The sequence below is a fragment of the Diabrotica virgifera genome, chromosome 2, assembly GCF_917563875.1.
Source record: "Diabrotica virgifera virgifera chromosome 2, PGI_DIABVI_V3a".
In the NCBI taxonomy this organism is placed as follows: Eukaryota; Metazoa; Arthropoda; class Insecta; order Coleoptera; family Chrysomelidae; genus Diabrotica; species Diabrotica virgifera.
Genome location: NC_065444.1, coordinates 147,887,681 through 147,913,590, shown reverse-complemented (window position 1 = coordinate 147,913,590; position 25,910 = coordinate 147,887,681). Strand labels below are relative to the sequence as shown.

General features: G+C 31.9%; 1 protein-coding gene across 1 annotated transcript in view; it reads left to right on the top strand.

The window, feature by feature from the left end:
• The window catches only part of LOC114330538 (muscarinic acetylcholine receptor DM1), a 249,754-nt gene that overhangs the window by 77,268 nt on the left and 146,576 nt on the right, over window positions 1-25,910 (top strand). The window contains exon 3 of the mRNA XM_050642849.1: window positions 16,809-17,087. Coding sequence (XP_050498806.1) covers window positions 16,809-17,087 — 279 coding nt within the window. The remainder of the gene's footprint in view (window positions 1-16,808; window positions 17,088-25,910) is intronic.

Below are 25,910 nucleotides of genomic sequence, written 5' to 3'. Positions count from 1 at the left end.
TTTCAAAACCACTTAACAACCAAGAACAAAACAACTTCTTCCCACGTAAACGTATATTCTATTCAAACATTTCAACTAAAATTTTATATTCTCTGTAATGGCCACTGGCGTGATGGCCGATGGGTCTGCTTTCAACAACAGCCGAGATTGAAGTGACGAATAGCCCCTTCTTCAATGACAATCACGTCAGCCGGAAGCCGTATCGACACACAAACCAACTTCTAGGTTCTGAATTCCCCAAAAGTTACCAATTTTGTCGTCGATCAACTGCAACTTTCAATACAATTGTCTGTAAAGTTGGTTGCATACCTAGTTACTATTGGAATAAATATTTTAGTAACGATGGTAATAACTAATCCTTACAGTCTCCCGGGCCGGAGGACTGTACCGCGTACGTATGCTCTGCACATGTGAATGTTTTTGGTGGAGTTTTTTCCTTGTCCAAGAAATTTTTTGACAAAAAAACTACAAGTATCGTTTTAAAGCATTTGGACGAAACATTTGACTGTTAATAATAGATACGAGCAGTAATAAATTGTCTTACTTGGGTGTACACGTGGACAATAATTTTTGCCCAGTAAAATATATATCACGTAATTTAAAAGAATATGGTCCATTATATTAAATCGTAACAAGGATCCAGATAAAAAATTAAGATATTGAACAAGTGACCAAATGCAAAACTTATGGATTAAGGATTATGAAAAAATCAGAATTTGGATCAAGAATATAGCAATCTAGAGTAGCCTTTTTGAATATTAGAAAATTTATTAGTAGTTAAAATCTCAATCTGCAAATCTGATATCGGATGGTAAAATGTAATTCACTCTATTTTTATTTATGGTGCCGAAGCATGGACTGTTAATGTTAACTTAATTAGTAACCTGGGAGCCTTTGATATGTGGCTTTTTACGAGAATTTTGAAAATACCACGGACCGATTATATTACGAACGAAATAGTGATACACAGAATGACAAGAGACAGAAAACTTTTGACCACCGTTAAAAGAAGGAAGACAACATATTTGGGGCACATACTTAAAAATGATAAGTACGAGTTTTTGCAGCTGATTATGAAGGTTGATTTTTAAGGAAAAAGGGGTCCTGGTAGACGACAAATATCCTGGTTGCAAAACATTTACTACTGGAACGACGGGATTAAACACAACACGCTTTAAAAAAAGCATAAAATAGAGACGAATCTGCCTCGAACAATGAAAGAAGTGCACGTTCAATTTTATGTAGTCAGTCGACCCTCGCTACCCGCTTTATTAAAGTATTTTGGCTACCCGCTTTAGCTACCGGCTAAAGTAGGGATGTGGTTACGGCTGTTTGAAATTTACTTTGGGCTAATTAGCAAAATACAAGGAAAATTATTTACCAGCAATTTTACTGCTGGAATCAAATCTTATGATTGTATATATTAATAATATAGTTATGCAAAGTTCGCAGATAGTGTGCTACTTTTTTATAAAAAAGATACCGCCCACAAACCGTGTTTTTTTCAATTTTTGCTCTATAACTCCAAAGATTTTAACCTTACACCAAAAACACTCAAATAAAAATTCACCGTAATTAAACTCTGCATAGAAACGTGTTTTTCTCGATTTACTTCGACAAAAATTTTCCCCGAAATGTGCGTGTTTTCCAACAAAATCTATAATTTTCAAGTAAAATTTTAGATAAGTAATTGTTTCAATCAATAATTAAATAACTTGGTAATATAAAAGCTCTTTTCGTATAGATTATAATTCCAGAAGCCGATGGAAATTAAATTAGTCCATGTGGTGAGACCGCTCCCGTCTGAAAAAAATTTCTGATTCGGTTTCTTTGTGGATTCCTATTCAAAAATGTCCCCTTTAGACAAATCTGAAGGGTGCCGGGCGGAATTTTTGGGCAGATATTGTTTAAACAATCTTTTTAAACAAATACAAAAGATCATGTTTTTTTGCTCTGAAACATATATTTTTAGATTTTCTGTGTCAATATAAACAAGAAAGGTATCTTGTAATTTCTCTCATAAATTGATAGTTTTGGAGTTATAGGCGATTTAAAATCTGAAAAATGCGAAAATACGCATTTTCGAGGCTTAAAAACTCATATTTAAGTTAAGATTTTTGAGGTTCCCAGATACTTAGATTGAACACTGAACATTTAGCTTCAAGATTCTGAAGAGTGATCGTGTCTAACTTTAATTTATACCGTTGTTTTTTAATTGTTAAATATGCGTGTTTATCCGATTATTTTGCCTGTGCGGCACTCTTCATTTCAAAAATCTCCTATTTTCCTCCGAAAAATACTTTTTCGAGATTCTTTGTGATATTCTAAATAAAATAAGCTTCTTGCCATTTTTCTCGAAAGTTAATAGTTTTTAAGTTATAAGCGATTTAAAATCCGAAAATGCGTTTTTTATCATCTTTTGGATATTAAATCGCTTATAACTTTAAAACTATTAACTTTTGAGAAAAATGTGAAGAAACTTATTTTATTGGGAATGTCCCAAAGAACCTAGAAAAAATATTTTTCGGAGAAAAATAGGAGATTTTTGAAACGGAGCGCGCCGCACCGGCAAAAAAATCGGATACACACGCATATTTAACAATTAAAAAACAACGGTATAAATTAAAGTTAGACGCAATCACTCTTCAGAATCTTGACGCTGAATATTTAGTTTTCAATTTAACTATCTGGCAACCTCAAAAATACTAATTTGAATATCAGTTTTTAAGCCTCGAAAATGGGTATTTTCGCATTTTTCAGAAATTAAATCGCCTATAACTGGAAAACTATCAATTTCTGAGAAAATTTAAAAGATACATTTTTTGTTCAGAATGACCCACAAAACTCAAAAATATCTGTTAAGGAGCAAAAAAACGTAATCTTTTGTATTTGTTTAAAAAAATTGTTTAAACAATTTCTGCCCAAAAATTCCGCCCGGCACCCTTCAGATTTGTTTAAAGGGGACATTTTTGAATAGGAATCCACAAAGAAAGCGAATCAGAAATTTTTCCAGACGGGAGCGGTCTCACCACATGGACTAAATGAACAGTTTAGCAACAATTGAATTGTTAATTAAAAATTTACTGTCCCTATAATAACCACAATAATTATGACACATAAAAATAACTATGATTTCTGTATAAAGAAATACTGTACCTATTTAACATACTTTACTGAATTGAAATTGGAGTATTTAACCGGCATCAGGAATGTTTTAAAGTATAAACAATTTTTTGGCTTATAAACATATAGAATATCCCGGGAAATATTCAATTAAATTAAATCGTAAAAACAGTATTGGAAAAAACGCGGTAGGATGCTTTTTCTTAAAGAAAAGACTGTAATGACATTGTAATGAGTGACTCCTGAGGTACAACCGGTAAAAATTGACCGACATTTACGGCAGAGATATAAACAATATAAACAATAATTTTCAAATCATCACCTTTTTATTTCCGTCCTCTTTCTCCACACCAATTTTCATATATTTAAAATACTCATAATATATATGATTATAATAAAAACTATCTATATTACGAGTGAAAATTGCCAAAAATAGCAAAATTTAAATCAAAAATTAGGTTGGAGAAAATGTAATCTCAAAATCGGTATACGTTAAAAAATGTAAAATAACTTTATTATTTACATTTAAAGGGTTTTTACCCTATACATTTTGGTGGCTCAGGCATGCAAATTTTGGCTTTTAAACGCTGATGATGGATTCCTTAATCCGAAAATGTTTTGTATTGTGACCCTTATTTAGGGTATTTTTATATATACCTTTTACAAGAAACTTGGTATTTTTAAAAAATGGGCTTCCCATGGAGCAATTTTCTTCATTCTTGTTTTGTTCATAAGTAACTCGAGTAGAGCCAGTAACTAACGCATTATTAAATGTCAAACTTGCTTTTGTTTTGTTATGATAGATTAATTTAGATTAATTTAATCTGGTTGAGGCTCGAACCTCGATCGCAAATCCACTAAACTTGTCGATCTACTGCGCCTCAGCCAACTGGGCCGTCTAGACCGACGGTTTGAAATTATAATACTCTCTATTACTTATATTCATTATTTATATGAAAACTACGCACACTAACACTGTTAATTTTAACAAAATCGAATAAGAGAGATTAAGAGCATAGGCGCAAAATGTCGCCTGTCAAAATGTTCAATGTGTTTAAAATGTACTCATTTTTTCGGATACTGAGAAAACTCATAAATATTTTTGAAGAATTTAAATGCAGAATGAAAGATTACGTTATAACCCAGGGCTGAAAGTCCCTGAAAACTATTCTGTTCTAGGCCTTAAAGTCCTATTCCCAGGATTTTTAAAAAAAGAAGACATTTAAAACACATTCAACGGTTTGACAGTCGACATTTTGCGCCTATGCCCTTAAAACATGTTGCTTGTTAGATTTTTTGACGAGCCAGATAATTGTCTGTATGTAGTATGTAGTTATACCGATGATGTTAGGCATGAAACAAAAAACTCACTCTGGCATTCCCATTTTATCGGAAAATCTATTCCATTTTTATGGGAAAATCTTCCCCCTTGTCCAATTAAACTAAGAAAGAATATTTGAACAATAAAACAATTTTATTTAAAGTAATATTGATTTCTTAAAATAAAAAATGCGTCTTTACAAGTTTATAGTTAAAACAAATGCCATAACTGGCATCATTATCGCCATCTATTGACTTCATGAGTTAATTAATTAGAACTTAATAGAACTTAATTAATTAGAAATTAAATATTGAAACAAAAAATTAAATTAAATATATGAATCTAACAAAAACTTGACACTAATGATTTGTTTTCCCGCTTTTAGACCGTTAGGCAATAATTTAATTTTTAAGCTGTTAATAAAACTTCCATTGTTACCTCATATCATCTACCATCAATGAAATGATTGATCATTGCGTTATTAAAACACTATTGAGTATTCATTCACGTAGGCTATCAACACATTTTCATCATTATAGCAATCAAGGTGTCACATAGTAACTGATATTCATACAAATTTCGTGAGAAAATAGGAAACAAGTACGTGTGTATAGTTTAAACCTGACATGGTTATTGATGGTTTTTGGCGAGATGGAATTTGAAAATAAAATAGTTGATACAAGAGGGAAATGATTTTTTTCTATTTGGAATAATTATAAAATTTATGTATTACTAAATTCTGCGCAAAAAATGGATCTGGACATTTTATTGGATTGAGCAAAGACTTCATTTATTCTTGAGTTCAGTATTAGATATACCCATACATTTATTTAACGGGAGAATACTATAAGTTTAAAATTATGAAATGAAAACACTCATTTGGTGTGAGTTGTTAAAAGATAATAACCATTATTGTTATTTTTATAATTAGGAAAAAATAGACTGTGGCACTTGGGGAGTGCCGGTAGAAGGAAATAATTCGATTTAATTCGATTCTACTCGATTAGATTCGATTGGATTTGGGTCGATTTCATCCGATTCGATTTTATTTAATTCTATTTAATTTTATTTAAAATTCAATTTAATCTCATTATATTTTATTTAATTTTATTTAATTATTTTTAACTTTATTTAATTTAATGTATTTTATTTTATTTTATTTTTCCAAACTGTATTTATTTTAATTAATTTAATTTAGAAATGAATTATTTCTTATTTTACTAATTTTATTTTGTTTTAATTTTATTTTTATTTTTACTTTATACAAATAGATTCATAACATTTTTACCCTACCAGCTGATGTTTGATGGATTTATTTATTAAAATACTTAAATTACTGATAATTTAGTTATATTGTCCGATAAATTTTTAAGGCTTCTCCAGTTGGCGGGCGCACTAAATTTGCCCATATCATGCAACCTCTATGATACCTCCACCAAAATTTCGATTTTTTATGATTTATTTAGAGAACATAATTGAACCCATCCAGCCGACAAGAATATTAGGGATTTTCCAACAAAAAAGAGAAAATATAATTTATTTTTAATAGTTTATAAAATTTATCAAATAATTGGGATTTTCGTTCGTAGTAATTAAATAATAATAAATAAAATATTTTTAAAAACAATTCGCTGCAAAAATAAATTCAGAGACATTTTATATAATTTCAGTTCACTCAGAGAGATTAAACGCCCATACTCGGAGCATTAAAAGTGGTACACTATCTTATGCTTTTGTCAGATCTACAAAGACTACATGAGTTGAAAGGTTCTCACCTAATATTTTCTCAATCTTTTTCTTAAGGTGCCTATCCGTTCCGGATGTTGGCGATCAGCATGGCTATCCTCACTTTGCTTGCTGCTATTCTGAATAGTCCGGTTGTCGATGTATTAAACCGCTTTCTCAGGTTTTGAAGCCAAGGTATTCTTCTTCTCCCTGGTCCTCTTTTTCCAAATGCCTTGCCTTGAAGAATGAGTTCCAACAAGCCATATCTCTGTTCATTCCTCATAACATGGCCAAGATATTCTAGTTTGCGCTCTTTGATTGTGTTAATAATCTCGCATTCCTTGCCTATTCTACATAGAAACTCAACATTAGTCACACGATCCTCCCACGAAATTCTCAAAATGCGCCTGTAACACCACATCTCGAATGCCTCGAGTTTTCTCAAAGAAGCTTCGGAAAGTATCCAGGCCTCTACTCCGTATAATAACGTAGAAAATACATAGCATCTGATAATAGAGATTTTGGTAGCAAGAGGTAAATCGTGGCTTCTGAAAAGAGACTTCATCATTATCAACGCTGATCTCGCTTTTCCTATGCGTTGTTTTATTTCACTTGAGTGGTCCCACTGGCTGTTTATGTTGGTGCCAAGGTATGTGTAGCTGTCGACCCTGTCAATTAGTTGTTGGTTAGCCAAAAGCTGTGTATTTAATATTTCGCGCTTACTGACTACCATGTACTTTGTTTTTTTCGTATTGAGATCAAGTCCGTATTCTCTACTTATATCTGATATGCACGACATTATTCTTTGCAAACCATCTAGACTGCCTGAAAAAACTATAGCGTGGTCAGCATATCTAATGTTGTTCAGACGCACTCCATTGACTAATACGCCTTCCTGTAGTTCTCCCAGCGCTTGCTCGAAGATACATTCAGAGTATATATTAAACAGCACCGGCGACAGGATGCATCCTTGCCTCACTACTCTATCTATGGAGACTGCCTCTGTCAATTGGTCATCCACTTTAATATTGGCAGTTTGGTGGTAATACAAATTATATATGATTCTCAAGTCTTTATCATCTACTGCCGCTTCTTTCAAGATGTTTATGAGTTTATCATGTTTTACTCTATCAAACGCTACCAAACGCCCAAAAGCGGGTTATTTTCTCAATAACCCGCTTATTTAAGCAAAATGTGCTGCCCAAACAGGATCTGCCTGCACAAAAGTCATTTTGTTCTTCCTCATCTGTCATCTCTTTTAAAACGTTTTTATATACTTGGCTTGGTCTTTGTCACTATTTCCACAAATTTTGCAATCCATTTAAGACATACTTCTGTGTTTCCTAGGTACCTGAAATTTTTAGAATAGCTCAGAACTAGCTATCAACGCAATATTTAATTGCTACTATATGGATAAATCGATTTTGTTTTATTTCAAACTATTTTAAAAATGTGACAAATGCAATGTCATTAAATATCATTTTAAAGAATGTTAACGAATCGATACGTGGTAGCTCAGTGGCAGAGTGGTAGACTGGAGACCGAAAGGTCCTGAGTTCGAACCCCATCAGTAACATATCTTTTTTAATTTTTTTAGTAAATGATTAAATTTAATAATATGATTAAAATTTATTTTTTATAAGTTAATTATTATATATAAATATTATATATACCATTTTAAATATTTTCTTTAATTTATATGAGTTTAAATCCGCTAGAGAAATAATTATGACTTGAAAAAGTCCATTATAAAATTGTTTTTCTATTCTCATACTATAATATACCAATTATGATTTAACTACCTGTATCATAATGAACTTCATTATGATACAGATTTTCATTACGATACAGATTTTTAACGCAAAATGGCAACTCGCCGCTTGGCGGCTCGTTTCGTATCCCTCAACTCGCTTCATAATGCACATCATTAAATGCTGGTTGAATAATATACTATTATGACATAGAAATTCTTCTTCTTCTTCCTCTTTATAAGCAATTCTGCTTGTTCATTGGCGGCTTTGTACCTCTATGGAAGGTTGTCACTCCATCTTTTGCGCGGTTAGCCGATACTTCTTCTACCAATTGGTGATTTATTTCGTGCTATTTTGACCACACGTGTCTCCGCCATTCTGGTTATGTGGTTGTTCCATTCTTTTTTCTATTTAGTGTCCATTCGTTTATACACTGTACGTTACATTGTCTTCTAATATCTTCGCTCCCCTTTCGATCTCTCAGTGTATTTCCTGTAATTCTTCTCAGTACTCTCATATCTGCCGTTTCCAGTAGTCTTTGTGTTGTGGCTGTATCGAGTCTTGTTTCTGATGCATATCTTATTATTGGTCTTACACTGGCTTTATAAATTCTTGACTTCATCTCAGTGTTAATATGTCGGTTTCGCCATATAGTGTTATTAAGGCATCCTGCCAATCTATTTGCTTTTTGTACTTGATTTCACACTTCTTGGTGTAGGTCTCCGTAATTTGACAATCAAGGTATTTTACTTCCATTACTTGTTCAATACTGATACCATCAATTTCTATTTTGCATCTGATTGGTTCTTTACTGATTACTACTGTTTTGGTTTTCTGAGATGAAATTGTCATATTGAATTCTATTGCTCTTATGTTAAATCTGTAGACTGATCTTTGCAGACTATTTTCATCTTTGCAGATCTCTTCAGACTATCTTTGCAGGCTATCAATATTGCGTCGTCTGCGTAGCAGAGTATCTGTAAGTTTTCCATCTATTCTGACTTCCATTTTGTTGTTTTGGTAGATGTTCTTAATAGTTATTATATCTAGAGGGACTTCTCTATTATACAGAAGATGGAATACATCTTTGAGTCTTACTCTGTCAAATGCTTTCTTTAAGTCAATCAGACATAGAAATGCTGGTCTATTATACTCTAGTGATTTCTCAGTAATTTGCTTTATGACGAATATTGCATCTACACGATCTTCCAGTACGAAACCCCTGTTGTTCGTCTGCTAAACTTATCATCTGATTCATTACGTCTTGTTAGATTTTAGTTGTAAGTTTTAGGGGAGTATTTGTTGATACCTCTGTAGTTTTCTGGCTGCATTTTATCTCCTTTTTTGAATAGTAGAATTAGTTCGCTTGTTCTACATTCTTCCGGTATTTTATCGTGTTTTAAGATTTTGTTAATTAATGTTGGTAATTGTTCTGTCATTGCTGCTCCACAATATTTCAGTAATTCGTTTGGTATTCCATCATTACCTGCAGCTTTTCTGTTCTTCAGCTCTTCGAGTGTTTTTCGTACTTCCAGTGCACTTATATTAACATCTTAATTTGTGGTAATTTCTGGTGTTTCCGGTTCTAGCGTCATTTGTTCTTCCTCTGCATAGAGCTTTTTTAGATAGTCACTCCATGTATCCTTTTCCATGTGTTATGGTTCTATTAGTTCCTTTTCCTCCGTTTTTTGATAAAAATCATGTTCCGTTTCTTTCGAAAAACGTTCCCAGTGATCATTTTTTATTCTTCTTACTACTGATTGTGTTTCGTTTCTTATAGTCTTATAATTATCGTATGCTTTTTTTGTTTTAGTTGACATGTATTTTAGGTAAGCTTTTTTCTTCTCTTTACATTGTTCCTTCACTTCTGTACAAAACCATGGAGTTCTTCGTCTTGGAAATAATTTATTTTTATTAATGTTTCTTTCACCAAGAACTTCCTTGGCTGGGGCTAATATATTAGACTTAATTTTTGCCCAGCTTTCTTCGACTCCGTCACTTTCTGTGACATACATGTTCTTTCTTTTTTCCGTTATTCTATTTTGGAACAGGTATCTTGTGGAGTCGTCCTGTAAGCTTTCGACTTTAATCTTCGTGGTGTTTTCTGCTGTTTTGTTATCATTGGATATAGAAATTGAAACAAAAAAATAGTGTATTATGCAACGAGCATTTAATGATGGGCATTATGAAGCGAGTATGAGGGATACGAAACGAAATTAAGCAGTTTGTCAGTTTGTTTACATATTGAGAACTGTCAAAGCGTATGTAGTTGACTCGCCATTGGTCACTGCTCGTGTGCCACCTTCATCGCGAGTGCCATATCGCGATTCCATTGGTTAAAAATCTGTACCGTAATGAAAATCTGTATCATAATGAAATTCTTTATTATGCAGGTAGTGAAGTCATAATTGATAATATTATAGTATGAAAATGATAATATTATAGAAAAAATGGTTTATCATTTTATATTGGGTCCTAAGTCCAGGGTCCTTAAGTTATTTTTTATAAAAGTGTAATTTTTTCAATTTTATTTTATATTATTTTTAAATAGCATATTCATGGTGAATTTATAACACTTAACTCCATCTAATTTGAATAACTCTTTCTATATCCTGTTTTGTAGATGTTACTATGTGCATATGTCCACTTTGGCAGTAAGTCATGTTTTTATTATTGGGGTTTATTTTCACCTTAATATAATAAATAAGGTGAAAACAAATTTTCGTAACACTTGTGGTTTGTGTTTTACTAATTCGTTGGGTACCTATACTTTGTGGTCCGTATGACTTTCGATTCCTTCGAGTTCCTGTTATATCCTCAACTTCCTATACTTTCAACGTTTTCATCTTATTCCACTTCATATAAGTTGTACTGTTGTTATGATGTTTGTGAACTGAGGATTTCTTTCAGTTAAAACTCATGAGTAACGTTCGATTCAAGATCTTTCTTATACTGAATCTATTCTGCTCTTCTTTTCTGTTTGTTCTCAGATTTTTTCCGTTTTCCATGTTTCTCTTGATCTTGTTGACCCTATTTGTTTTTTAAGCTTCTCGCATTAACTTTCCCGGGAAATATCTTTTGCTGTAGTTCATTGGAGCATATGTAATTGCTCCAGTTTTCCTTGCTTCCGTTGAGTTTAAGTTTAATTTCTAAATTGCTTCGTAGTAATGTTTCATGTATCATTTTTTTTGTTTTTCGCTTAATGTTGTTATTCCAGGTTACATTATGGAGTTGTCTGATTGTCCCAATCTATTTTTTATTTCTGCTTCTGTTGTTCCGTTTTTCGACATTATAAAAGGGGTTAGAACTTGTTAACCGAAAATGATATAAAAACCAAAATATACATTTGTTCTCATCTTGCTAAGGCACATTGAATAATATATATCGGTAATACTATGTTGGGTAACTTTAAAACGGTACTTCCAGGTGCAACTCTTAAACTGGAAGTCCGAAGTCAAATGTGTTATCTTTAGTACCGTCCTGGGGTTATAAGTTTGATTCGATTCCTTATTGGTAATTACATCTGTATTAATAACGAAAGAGTTATATTCGCGAAAAGACGGACATACAGGCATGAAACCGAAAGCATATACGTGTTCTCGTCTTGCTAGGGCACGTCGAATAATATATTGCTTGTAACATTCCGGCGATTTTAAAATAGTACTTCCGGTTGCATCTCTAAAACCGGAAGTCCTAGGTCAAATTTCTTAAATTATTACCATTCTTGAGTTATAAGCTTTCATTCGACATCTCACTTGTCATTCTATCTGGTATAATGACGGAGGAGTTGTGTGTATGGTCGGATGGACAGACGTTGATATATTTCATTGTTTTGCCATTTTTTCAAAATTGGAAGACAAAAAATTTTATCAGGTATAAAATATGAATTTTTTTTATAAGTAACTTTAGTTTTTTATTTCAGTTTTTTTCATTTTTTATTAAGTATTTTCACTTTACTTAACAATTTACATTACTGTATGAATAAAAATGGTATACATTTTTATTACTGTATGTATTGAACAATATTATGTATAATAGTGTAAAAGAAATAAATACATCTTTATTACACTGCCGACAAATGTCGCCACGCGACTTTTCACTTCAAATAAGCCACACAACTGCTTAAAGATTAAAATGCATTTTATTATTTATTGTATATAATCACAGCCTAAAAATGTCACGCAAGACCGACATATTTTAACCGAGTGCTCTAACTGAGTGAAGTGGCCCTCAAACTGTCTAATGCCAAATCGTGCCTTTGAATTATAGTTGTGTATTCGCATGATGGACTTCTGTAGGCATGGATAGTTAAAGCATTTGTTGATGATGTAGTTATCCCTTTATCATTAAATTAAACTAGATTTACACTGACGGTTTAAAATTATTCCAGTTATATTCGACAAAAAAAAATAATTTTAAAAGCGCAGTGGCAAATATTTTACGGCTATCCCTACTTTTTCTTGCTTTACACGGCTAATTACGTGTAGTAAAATTCTCACTGGTATGAATATACAGATGAGCGGCAACACAACGCAAAATATGGAAAACATATTAAGTTTTAAGATGAAAAGGAAAGAAACTAGTGGAGGTGGGAGATTTAGCGATAAAAACCTATAAACTTACAATATATTTATTGATTCCCACTTTAAGACGTATCAGAGGAGTACGTTAACTAAAACTGTCACTGTCACAGTGGCAGTTGCCAAACTAGTCCGATACGTCTAAAGGTGGAAAACAATAAGTAGAATGTAAATTTTTAGCTTTTTATCGCTAAATCTCCCACCTCCACTAGTTTTATTTCTGTTTATCTCACAACTTAATGTGATTTTCACCTTTTGCGTTATTTTGTCGGTTATTAGCGCGCTGATCACTGTATACATAAACATTACTTGATAATGACATTATCACCATTAACTTAGAGATGAATTTTGAATGTTCTTAGATAACTCTTACTTGTATATTCGCTTAAATTATTAATTCAGTTAATTAATATGATAATTTCTTAACACTTTTATGGACAGAAAGTCTATAGACGTCTAAATTTCCATTGATGTAGCTTATACATTTGACGCACTGTCCGTCAACATGTTAATATATATTCAATGATTATTATAATTTATATGCTAACCAATATAAACTAATACTTAATCGAGAAAAGAGGAAAAGCGATATTTTTAATAATATGTTGTTACTATGGAACGCTTACATAAATTTTGAACATCTTTAACTACAAAATGTTTGGATCACAGAACACATATTATATCCTGGTGTATTCTCTACTTGGAATCGTCTGTAAATAATAAACATTAACTAAATATTTTATTAATTTCAAGTCTTAAACCAATTATTTAAACTACAAATATACTATCAATATTATTTAATAAACAACTCAAAATATTCCTAAAGCAATGTCAAATAACTCAAATTGTCATTGTTTTGTCAGCATATTCTGTTCGACTGAGGGCGTTGTATGACAAAGATAGCGAATGTTCGATTGGGAAAATATTACCACGGACATGGTGTTCATTTTTTTCGAATAAACATGACAGAAGTTTTCGGGGACATTCGGCCCTCGGTAATAACGTAATCTTTCATTCTGCGCTTAAACTTTTCAAAAATATTTAATTGGTTTTCTCAGAATTCGAAAAAACTAAATCTTATTTAAATAGCATTGGAGCAGAAAATTTAAGCCAATCCCCGTAAGAAATCATTTGTATTTTTATTTTTTTATTATTATTATAAAATCGAATTCCAGTAAAGATCCATGTTAAAGAATGTTATTCCAATATTTCAATTGTATACTATGATATTTTATTAAATATTTTTTATGCACAAACAGTCCAAACCAAGTCATAATTTCATCAACCAACTAGCGAACCAGTTTTGCATTTTTTTCGTTCTTTCCGAATATTTCTGCATCAAAACATACGTAGCCCAATAGACCAGTAAGGATCTGTGAAAAAACGTCTATTTTTGGATGTGAAAGGTGGCATTCGGATTTTTGCAGATAAAGTTAGGTGACACTTTCAGTAATAATAATTGACTTATGCTCCTTCTCAAGTATGCCTATGCCCGGAACAGTAATAAAAAAATTAAAATATTTAAAAATTTCGAAAAACATCAATTTTTTTCTACTTTCTTTGCTCATAACTTGAACTTGAACAAAGTCGTACAGAAATAAAATAAAGATAATTGAATTTTGTATGATATACGACTGGTCAAAAATGTCTTAACGTATTACCTTTTCTGCAATATAGCAATAAATACAAAATAAGGGGCAAAATACGCCTGTTGTTATTCAATGTTTTTAACAACTTTGGTGGCACTTAGAACCTTAGTAGTTCGCTTACGAAATTCTTTGTAACATACTAAAACCGTATTCCAAATTTCATTAAAATCGACCTAATAAATTTTGCATAATAAATTTGCAATCTAAATGTTTTTAAAAAAGTTCAAATTTTTTAAAATCTTTCTGAACGAAAAGTAGACCATTTAGAAGTTGTCTAATTTTTTTACATATAAAGCACCTCTTTATAGTTGCTCTACCTATCTTGCTAGTTGCTCTACCTATCTAATACACTTTACAGAATTAAAATCGGATTATTTAAGGGGCCTCAGCAATGTTTTAAACTTATAATCAATTTTTTGGCTTATAAAAAATAGCTTTGTTTAATAATAAAAAAATTAATTTTTAGCAATGCAAATAATTAAAACCGGAATAATTTGACTTAAACTTTCAAATGCTGTCAGCAGAATTTCTATTTTATTTTTTAATCAAAATTATTTGCGTTCAAAAATTGCAATTTTTCGAATTTTTGAAAGTTCCACTGCGTTTATCTCGAAAACTATGCATCCTACGAAAAACTTGTAAGAACATTTTTTGCTTAGAATTAACCAAGAAATACAAAAAAATGTTTTATTTTGCGAAAAATCGATGTTATGTAATTCCTCAAGTTCTTTGTTTATAACAATTTTATCGACATCCGGATCAACTGTTACCCAATAAAATCGTGTTCTACGGGTCAAAAAATACATAAAAATCTTGGGTAAGTGCGTCTAAATAAAGGAGCCCGTTGCATCCCCTCCTGGCCACAGGATTAATTTGTTTATAAGCCAAAAAATTGTTTATAACTTTAAAACATTTCTGAGGCAGCTTAAACAATCCGATTTCAATTATGTAAAGTGTATTAGATAGGTGGAGTGCTTCTTTATATGTAAAAAAAATAGACAAATCTTTGTATGTTCTAGTTTTTGTTGTGCAAGATTTTAAAAAATTTTAATTTTTTAAAAAAAGTTTAGATTGCAAAGTTATTATTCAAAATCTAGTAAGTCAATTTTAATGAAATTCGGTGTACGGTTTTAGAACATTACAAAAATTTTCTAAGAGAATTAGGAAGGTTAGAAGTGTAACCTAAGTGATGGAAAATCATTGAATAAAGACAGGCTTGTTTTGCCCCCTTATTTTATATTTATTGCTATTTTGCATCAAGGGTGATAAATTAAGATATTTTTAAATAATCGCATCTGATAGAAAATTTAATTATCTTTGTTTTATTCCTATACGACTTTGTCCCAAAATGAATCGTTTTAAAGTTATAAGCAAAAAACTAGAAAAAAATGAAATTTTTTGAAATTTTTAATTATTTTATTTTTTTTATTAATGTTCCGGGGATATTTGAGAAGGAGCATAAATCAATTATTATTAACGAAGTTATCACCTAACTTTATCCGCAAAAATCTGAATGCCACCCCTCACATCCACCTAAAAACAGATCCTTACTGGTCTACAATGATTGTTTATACTTATACATTTCATGTACAAACTTTTGTGATAGGTACAGTACCTATCAGTACATATCCTTGTGTGTACAGTTTATATAAGAGTCGTATAATTCCAATATCCGCTAACTCCACTTTTTGCATATTTTGAACTATCTTTGTTTTTAGATAGTCTGTGCAGTTTTTTAGATGTTATTATGTTCGTTTTGTACCTAAAACCGCCAGATCCCGACTAGATTTGACAGCAACGTTAAGAATTTTTTCCAAAACCCGCCAGCTCCTTTCATTCTGAAGATTTCAATATAGCGGTATAGTTCAAAACTGTGTGAATATTGTTGTCCGTAATTTTCTTTTATTAAATAAAAATGTATACCATTTTTCTAATTTTTCTAAAACTACTTCGTCTTTCTTTTATTACTTAAAATATTGGAAGAAATAACTAAACGTTGAAAAAGCATGTCCTAATAAAAGAAGAGAAAGGAAAATTCGTTAAATTCACCTGTAGTTATATCCAAAATTCGCTAATTCCACGCCATCTCCACTGGTTAGTTTCAAAACCTGCTAAATCCACTTTTTTATACAAAAATAAATTTTTATCTTTTGTTTTATTAACCAAGTTACGTAAATCAGGGTTATCAACAAATTAGAATTACATTGAAACAGATGCTCTGAAATAATAAATACAGTTTTTTGCTTTTACTGAAAATATGTTGCGTGTGGAGTTAGCGTATATTGGAATTATACGACTCTAAAGACAATTGATAACGAACTGTGTGTCTCTGGTTTATGTTGAAATTGCTAATCAACTGAGTTACTGGCCTGCAATTTAGCAAATGTATTATTGCACCGGAATTCACACGTTTATCTCATCTTTAAAAGAGTCCTTAATATAACCCTTTGGGATCTTATTTTTTGTTCCATGTTCCCTAGAAGTTTGCCACCCTTATTCACTATAAACTTACCTTCTGGGTTTATAAATTCTTAGAGCTTCTTTACAGTTACACATACCAAATATATTGTACGATTTTCTGATAAATATTGGATTTTTGAAGTTTCATTGCATTGAAGTTTCAACTTTTATTTAATGTAATTTCTTATGTAATTTTCAGATCTGCCTGGGGCATAAGTTTGCTGCTGTGGCCGCCTTGGATCTACAGCTGGCCGTACATCGAAGGTCAACGCACAGTCCCAAAGGACGAATGTTACATTCAATTCATCGAAACTAATCACTACATCACCTTCGGGACGGCGATAGCTGCTTTCTATGTTCCAGTCACCGTTATGATTGTTCTCTACTGGAGGATATGGAGAGAGACAGAGAAAAGACAGAAAGACCTTCCTAACCTTCAAGCGGGAAAGAAGGACAGCAGCAAAAGAAGCAATTCGAGGTAAGGTCGACTGTGTCAAAGAAACATTTCGGTGTTACAGCTAGTTCGATATTATCATTTTAAGAAGCATGAATTGATAGTTTAAGCCATGTCGAATTTAATTTCATTATAAAATAAAAGATTACCACTTATTAATCGTTGGAATTAAACATTTCATAAGATTTCTTTTAGAATTATGAACATGTTAGTATTTACAAATATTTTAAATGCAGTGTTTAATAGTTCAAATATTAATAGTGTCCGCTTATACCATTCCTAATATCATCCATATCATTTTTTTAACATCCCATTCATTTACAAACTGTAATCATGATCAACTCCGCCTCTGGCAAACAAGAAAGAAACACAGTGTTTATTAGCTCTCGACTAAAAGTAATAACGCAGTGGTATAAAAAACAGCAAAAAAATTAAATTTTATTGTATTATCTAGTAAAGGTGCAGTGTAAAATATGTAAAAGAAAAACTGAAAATTGTAAGGTATTGCATGCTTTTTTTAATAAATTCCTACTTTGAATTCCAAACATATAAATGATAAAAACAAGTTGATTCTTATTATATCAATAGATTAAATTTATCGGCAAAAAGAGCCTAACAAAATATAGCAAAATTGAACCGTCAACTAAGTAATTACTAAGCCCAATTAGAAAGAAAAGACAGAACCGGCTTTAGATATTAGAAACTTAATACAAATTAAATTTAAATTTAATTAATTCAATAATTTAGGATAAACAAGTAATAATATAGAAACCCGGATTGTTTGGAACAAGAGGCAGCGCTGAAAAATCTATTTAAATTTACTAAAGCTAGATTTTTCACAGTTGATTCCTGTGAGTGTGTAGAGAAACATACTGCGGTCGGTCAAGCGAAACGTAGAACAGGGGTTACTGAGAGGGTATCAAAATTGCTTTCCTACGAAGGTAATTATTTCCATTTACTAAGGCTGAAAATGGGTACACAGATTCTAAATTAAATATAAATAAAAGTTGTTATAGTCGGTCAGCTGTATGACGGGACAGAGCCGGTCGGTCGGTCCCAATAGTCGATAGAGGAAATGAAGCATTTTGTCTCGAAATTTTTCGTCCAGTATGGATTTACTTGAAATTTTCACAGAAGGTAGGGAATAGTCCAAGGATAATTTTTTATATCATGCCGCTATCATTCGCTAAAATCTTGGGGGGTGGTTGCCACCCCATCTCGGGGGTAGGAATTTTTTATTACATTTTAACCATATAGTTCGATGTAAAAAGTGATTCTAAGAAAAAAATGTATTTCACATTTTCTTCGTAAAACTAATTTTTTTCGAGTTAATCGCGCTTGAAAATAACAGTGTTTCGACGAAAAAATTACTTTTTTAGAGGGTTTTTTGAGAATACCTCGAATAATATGCATTTCATCAAAAAAACTGTACATATCGAAATTGTATCTTTTAGTCATACAAACCAAATTCTTTTCCTATAATATCTTTAAGACCAATAAAAACCGAGATACGGCATGTTAAAAGTTAGCTTTTTTTGTCAAATGCACAATTTGAAATATTCAAAGCCAAATAATGATTTTTTGCAATTTGGTATTTTTAACCATTTACTTCAGAATATCTCCGAAAATACTGAAGATATGAAAAAATTATAAACTACTAAATTGTAGCTTTTCTAATGACTAAATTTAACCTGTGCATAGATTTTCATTAAAGTGAATTGTTAGCCAGATTTACCTGTTTAAAATCTCTAATTACCAGCAAACACCCCCTTATTAGAGCCCTTTAAACCCGCCCCAATTAAAAACTAAGGCATCTTACGGAATTTAATTTACACAGTCTTATAGCTCTTTAAAAATCCTATAAAATAATTCTTGAGGGGTCTCATTACTGAGAGGGTATCAAAGTTGCTTTCCTACGAAGATAATTAAATCCATTTACTAAGGCTGAAAATCAGTACAAAATGAGATATAATATTTTTCCAAAATTAGGCATTTAAAATAGATCAAACTCCTTGAGTGTATTGATAATATAAATATAAAAGGAACTACAGAAAGGTGAAGACCAATTTTGGATTAGGAAGGTAGTTAGGGGTTGTTTTCACTGATTTTTTCGTAGAGAAAAGCCGGTACCGACATTTTTTTTATTATAAGTCGCTTAATTTTCATGCTAGAAACTTTTATTATTGTTTTGAAAGGTCTAATTGTATACTTGAAAAAATATATTTTAAGGTTTCCTCGAAAAATGCAAATTTTTCCCATTATTTGGCTTTGAATATTTCAAATTATGCATTTGACGAAAAAAGCTAACCTTTAGCATGCCGTATCTGGGTTTGTATTGGTCTTAAAGATACTATTGGAAAATAATTTGGTTTGTGTTACTAAAAGATACACTTTTTATAACAACAGTTTTTTTTATTTAATGCATATTTTTCGAGATATTCTCAAAAAACCCTCTAAAAAGTCGATTTTTTCGTCGAAAGACTGTTATTTTCAAGCGCGAATACCTCGAAAAATATTAGTTTTACGAAGAAAATGTAAAAAACATTTTTTTCTTAGAATCACTTTTCCATCGAATTGCATGGTTAAAATGCAATAAAAAATTCCCACCCCCGAGATAGAGTGCCAACCACCCCAAGGTTTTAGCCTATGATAGCGGCATGATATAGAAAATGATCCTTGGACTATTTCCTACCTAAAACTCAAGTAAATCCATGCTGGACGAAAAAATTGCGAGCCAAAATGCTTCATTTCCTCAATCGATTATTGGGGCTGACCGACCGGCTCTGTCCCGTCATACAGCTGACCCACTATAATAATTTTTATTTATATTTAATTTAGAATATATGTACTGATTAGTAAATGGAAATAATTACCTTCGGAGGAAAGCAAATTTTATACCCTCTCAGTAACCCCTGTTCTACGTTTCGCTTGACCGACCGCAGTATGTTTTTCTACACACTCACAGTAATCAACTGTGAAAAATCTAGCTTTAGTAAATTCAAAAAGATTTTTCAGCGCTGCCTCTCCGTCTAGTTGTTTGAGATGGACATCCGTTTTCGAGGCGTTGAGTGGGCGGGTGATCTTATCGCGAACAATACTACGTACAGAGATAATAAAAACAGATAAATATAAAAAAAAATAATAATATTTTAATAAATTATTAAAATTAGAATAAATTATTAGAATAGGATTTTCAGTCTTGAAAACAAACAACAAGACACACAGATGAACAACGAACATAAAAACGGAAGGAAAAAGACACAAACCGGAACACGATAGCTCGATTGAAGAAGACAAAGAAGAGCAACATTAAAGTAAAAAAGCTCCAGACACCCGCATAAAAAAAGTGAGTACAATATTAACGGGCGTGGAGGAGATAAAGATGTTGCTGAGCCAGATGAGGCAATAAATCAAAGAAGATATCCTGGAAAGCAAAACAGAAATTAAAGATGAAATCAAGGATATGAAAAACGAACTGGAAGATATAAGGCAGAATCTCAAGCAAAACAAAGCAGAAACAGTAGATTTAAAAATAGAAGTAGAAAACACAGAACAAAAATGGGGAAAAGAAAACGAAGAACTCAAAAAAGCATTAACACTCATTAAGAATAGATTAGAGAAGATCGATAATGAAAAAATACGCAATAAATTAATCATAACAGGAATTGAGAAAGATCTTGAAGATGAAGTTAGACTAAGAGAAAACATACAAACAATGAAGGAAAAAGAGCTACAACTGAAAATAGAATATAAAAGTGTATTTAAGATAGGATAGAGGAAATGTATAATAGAAACGAAGAGCTGGGAAGACAAACAGAAAATACTGCAAGAAAAAGGTAAACTCAAATATACAAGAGACTGTAGAGAAATATACATAGATGCAGCGCTGACGTTCAAGGAAGCAAAGATACAAAAAGAAATCAGAGACATAGCAAAACAAGAGAGAATTAAAGGAGCAAAAGTAAAAGTCAGATATCAGAAATTAGAAATAAATGGCAACTTGCTAAAATGGAATGCAAGAGAAAATATACTCATAGAAATTGAAAATGTTTCAAAAAACTAGACAAAATAGTATGGATGGATGAAAAGGAAACAGACAATGCAAACGAAAAGGAAAATGAATCACGGTATATTCAACATAATAAGAAGAATACAAAAAAAAGAAAGAGAATTAAGAAAATGACAAAAAAAATTGGAACATGGGACATCAGGATACTGCTAGAAGAAGGAAAAATTGAAGAACTAGCGACTCAGTTAAAACAATACAATTCTTTGTTAGGTATTTTTGCTAATAATTTTTATTGTTTTTATGTTATTCAAGATTACGCCAGTAAATGGGAGCAAGAATAGGATATTATTATTATTATTATTATTATTATTATTATACATAAGCAAGGGCAGAGGGACAAGTCCCTATTATGCCCAAAAACAAAGAAATTACATAACTAACCTACTAGTAGATACAATATAAAACAAAAGAAAAAAGATATATTTTGTTTACATAAAAAAAAATAAAATAGTTCAGCTATAATAAGAAACGGTCAAGTCTGTTTTTAAACGTGTTAGTAGAGGGGGCCGTGACAATGTTGTCACTAAGGTTATTCCAACTCTCGAACACTCTATTTGGTAGGAAGTTCTGCCTTGATCTCGTAGAAAAGTTCTCTTTTTTAAGTTTGAACTGGTGACCTCTGAGGCGTTCATCTTGGTTTATAGTAAACATTTCGTCGAGATTTCCGAAACTGAATTTTAATATTTTAAAAGTGGTTATTAAGTCTCCACGTTGTCGACGAAGTTCGAAGGAAGTTAGATTGGCCATACTAAGTCTCTCTGCATAGGAGGGTCTTCTCAGTCCCAATGGAATTCGAGTTGCTTTTCTTTGGACGTTTTCCAACAATGTTTTGTCTCGAACCAAATCAGGATGCCACGTTGGACCAGCGTATTCAAGAATCGGTCTTACGTAAATAGTGTAAAGTTTACAGAATGACTGCATTGAAACTCTCGAAAAACACCTCCGAATAAGATATAGTCTGGAGTTCGCACGTTTACAAATAGAAGTAATGTGGTCGGACCACGTTAGACTGCTGTTTACGATAACACCAAGGTCGTTATACGAGAACACTGAATCTAATGGTCGCCCGTTAACAAAATACGGCACAAGTGGGTTATTTTTACCAATTCTAAGCACTACACATTTTTCCGCGTTTAAGGGTAGTAACCATTGGGAACACCAAGTAAAGATAGAGTCCAAGTCCCTTTGGAGGGTTAACTGGTTTGTCATAGGATTGGCATATATTTTTGTGTCATCAGCATAGAACGATATTTTACTGGAAACATAATAAGGAACATCGCTGGTATAAACCGTAAAAAGCAGAGGTCCGAGGACAGAACCCTGAGGCACTCCACTTTCCACTAACCTGTCCTGTGAGAAAGATTCGCCAACTCTAACTTTGTAATGTCGATCTGTCAGGAAATCATCTATCCAACGAAGTAAAGTACCGCGAACTCCGAAATGTTCTAGCTTATGTAGAAGTCTGCGCTTAGGGACACGGTCAAAGGCTTTAGAGAAGTCTAGATAAACAACGTCGACCGGCTGCGAACTGTTAAGGGATAGCGTCCAGTCGTTAACACAATGTAGGAGATTGGTTAGAGTAGAGCGGCCAGACACAAATCCATGTTGTTGTGTTGGAATGACATGTTCCTGGAGAGGGAATTTAGTCATCTCCTCGGAAATAATGGCTTCCATGACCTTACCAACTACTGACAGCAAGCTAATCGGGCGATAATTGTTGGGATCGAGTTTGTTGCCTTTTTTAAAAATAGGGGTGACGGATGCTAATTTCCAACTAGGGGGTAAGGAATTCTGGATAAAAGAAGTCTGCATAATTAACGTTAAATGTATTGCAAGCGTGTCTGCGCATCTTTTTAACATTTTTGGTGTTAAACCATCTAAACCAGGTGAAGCGACTGTGCGAAGTTTCATTAAATGTTGTTTGACATGATCCACTGTAAATTCGACTTGCTCTAAGGATGCGCCGACACGGTTACACCTAATAGGAGGTAGATTGCCATCATTCGATTCTTTAGTAAAAACCTGTGAAAATGCTAAGGAGAGAGTTTCGGAAGAATCTGTGTCAGAAGAGCATAAAGTCTGATTAGGTTTTTGTAGTAAAGGTATGGACACTTTAGATGTCAATGAGGATCTTATGTATTTGTAAACTTTTTTAATGTTACCGCTTTCAATAACACTTGTTTCAAAATTACGTCTTAAAGTTTTTAGAAATGTTTGTAAATTATTTGAAAATCTGCGGTGGTTTTGAAAATCGCTGTAAAGCCCGGTCTGTTTAAATTTCCGCCAGAGATGTCGTTTGTGATTAATTTTTTCTGTTGCCGTTTGATTAATCCACGGTTTAAGATTGTTTTTATAAGTCTTACGGATGGTAGTATTTTTAGAAATTATATTGTGGACGGTATCGAGAAATGCAGTCCACATTGATGAAGGGTCGTTTAAGTCAGCAAAAAACAAATTCCAGTTGATTTGAGAGAATTCAGCGTCGACTTCAGAAAAATCTGTTGTGGTGTATGTTACAATATTATTTTTGCGGGGTAGAATTTGATTGAATTGGATGTGAGCCGTTATAACTGCATGATCTGACTTTCCTATAGGAGAGCTGATTTCGAGAGATGAAATCAGCTGTTCGTCGTTAATAAGCACCAGATCTAAACTTCCGAATTCTATCCTACTGCATGGAATTTAATGAAATTTTAGGTAACAAAAAACCAATACAGAAGTAAAAACTTCGAGATGTATTCTGGTATAAAATCGTTTATTTAAAACTATAAAATGTCATCGATTGCAGAACGTTTTCGTTCTAAACAGAACATCTTCAGTGCATCCTGCCGAGTATTTTGAAACTAGCACACTGTAAATAGTGTTAACATCATCATATATGGTTTACATAATGTAATATGTTAAAATGTTATGACTACAAGTCGATGTTAATGGATAAAGTGGAACACATGCTAAAAGGGTGCCATGGTTCCCTGCTCGAAGATACTAGGTACTTGCCAATTCAATGGGCACAGACCCACTGAAGATGTTCTGTTTAGAACGAAAACGTTCTGCAATCGATGACATTTTATAGTTTTAAATAAACGATTTTATACCAGAATACATCTCGAAGTTTTTACTTCTGTATTGGTTTTTTAAACTATGGTATACAGCCAACTATTGGGATTTTCCCATTGATTTTTTTTTAAATTTTAGGTCTAGCCTCTATTTATACCCTAATTCAAAGTCTACCCTATGCCAATGTGTGCCTTTATCTTGGAGGTGGTTCCCACCCCTTCTCAGGGGAGGAAAATTTTTTGGTTAAAATTATCACGGAATTCGCTGGAGAACCTAATTCTAAGCAAAAACTGTTTTATATTTTTTTTTGAAAACTCGATACTTTTTGAGTTATTCGTGGATGAAAATTGGCCATTTTAATTGAAACATAATACCTTTTCGAACGGTTTTTTGCGAATACCTCAAAAATTATGCATCTAACTAAAAAAACTATATTTAACATTTTTGTAAGTTATAAAAAAACAAAGAGATACTTGCCTCCATAACTCTTCTAGTTATAACACAAAAAGAGATATGGTAGGTAAAAATAGTTTGTTTTTTGGACATTCTCAAATTAGTTTATTCAACTTGAAATAACAGAGAAACGGTTGATTTTAGGTGTATAATTCTACCAATACCTTTTGTAGTGCTTGAAAAACCGTTAAAATGATCTATAATAAAGGTCCATTACATTAAAACTAAGCGAGATATGCTGCAAACGAAATTGATAACTAATGTGTTTTAAGAAAAAATTGGAAGTAATGTTAACCCTCATCCACCAAAATGTAAATGCATCGTTTTTCTTCTACAATACCTTATACTATAGTGGAATTTCTATGTTCAGAAAGTTGGACGGGTTTAAAATGAATGTTTTAAAAAAAAAGATCAAATTATGGAGAGCATTTTTTAAATTTCCTTAAAAATCTTCCTTTTTCTCCATGTAACTTTTAAAGGAGATATGAAGATAATAAGAGATACAGTAATGAAAAATAAAAAGTAAATTTTTATCTGCAAAAACCCTAAATTTTTGTGTGGTATCTTTTTTTCTTATCTCTTATTTTCGAGTTACATAGAGAAAAAGAAGGTTTTTAAGAAAATTTAAAAATGCGCTCTATAATTGGATCTTATTTTTTCCAAAAACCATTCATTCTAAACCAGTCAAACTTTTTTAAACATATAAATAATACTATAAGAAAAAGTATTGTAGAAGGAAAACGATGTATTTAAATTCTGATGAATGAAGGGTTAAAATTTAACTTTTATAGTACTTTTATAGAAAAACTTTTATAGTGCTTGAAAAGACCTTTGAAATAAGCAACACCAAATCTCGATTACAATCAAGCTAATCAAGATATTCTGCAAAAAAGTTGATGACTAATGCACTTTAAGAAAAAATGAGAAGTATATTTAATATACATGAATTACATGAGTAACATGGATAAAAAGAAGATTTTTAAGAAAATTTAAAAATGCGCTCTATAATTGGATCCTATTTTTTCCAAAAACCATTCATTCTAAATCAGTCCAACTTTTTAAACATATAAATAATACTATAAGAAAAAGTACTGTAGAAGGAAAACGATGTATTTAAATTCTGATGAGTGAATGGTTAAAATTGAACTTTTATAGTGCTTTATATAGAAAAACTTTTATAGTGCCTGAAAAGACCTTTGAAATAAGCAACACCAAATCTCGATTACAATCAAACTAATCAAGATATTCTGCAAAAAAGTTGATGACTA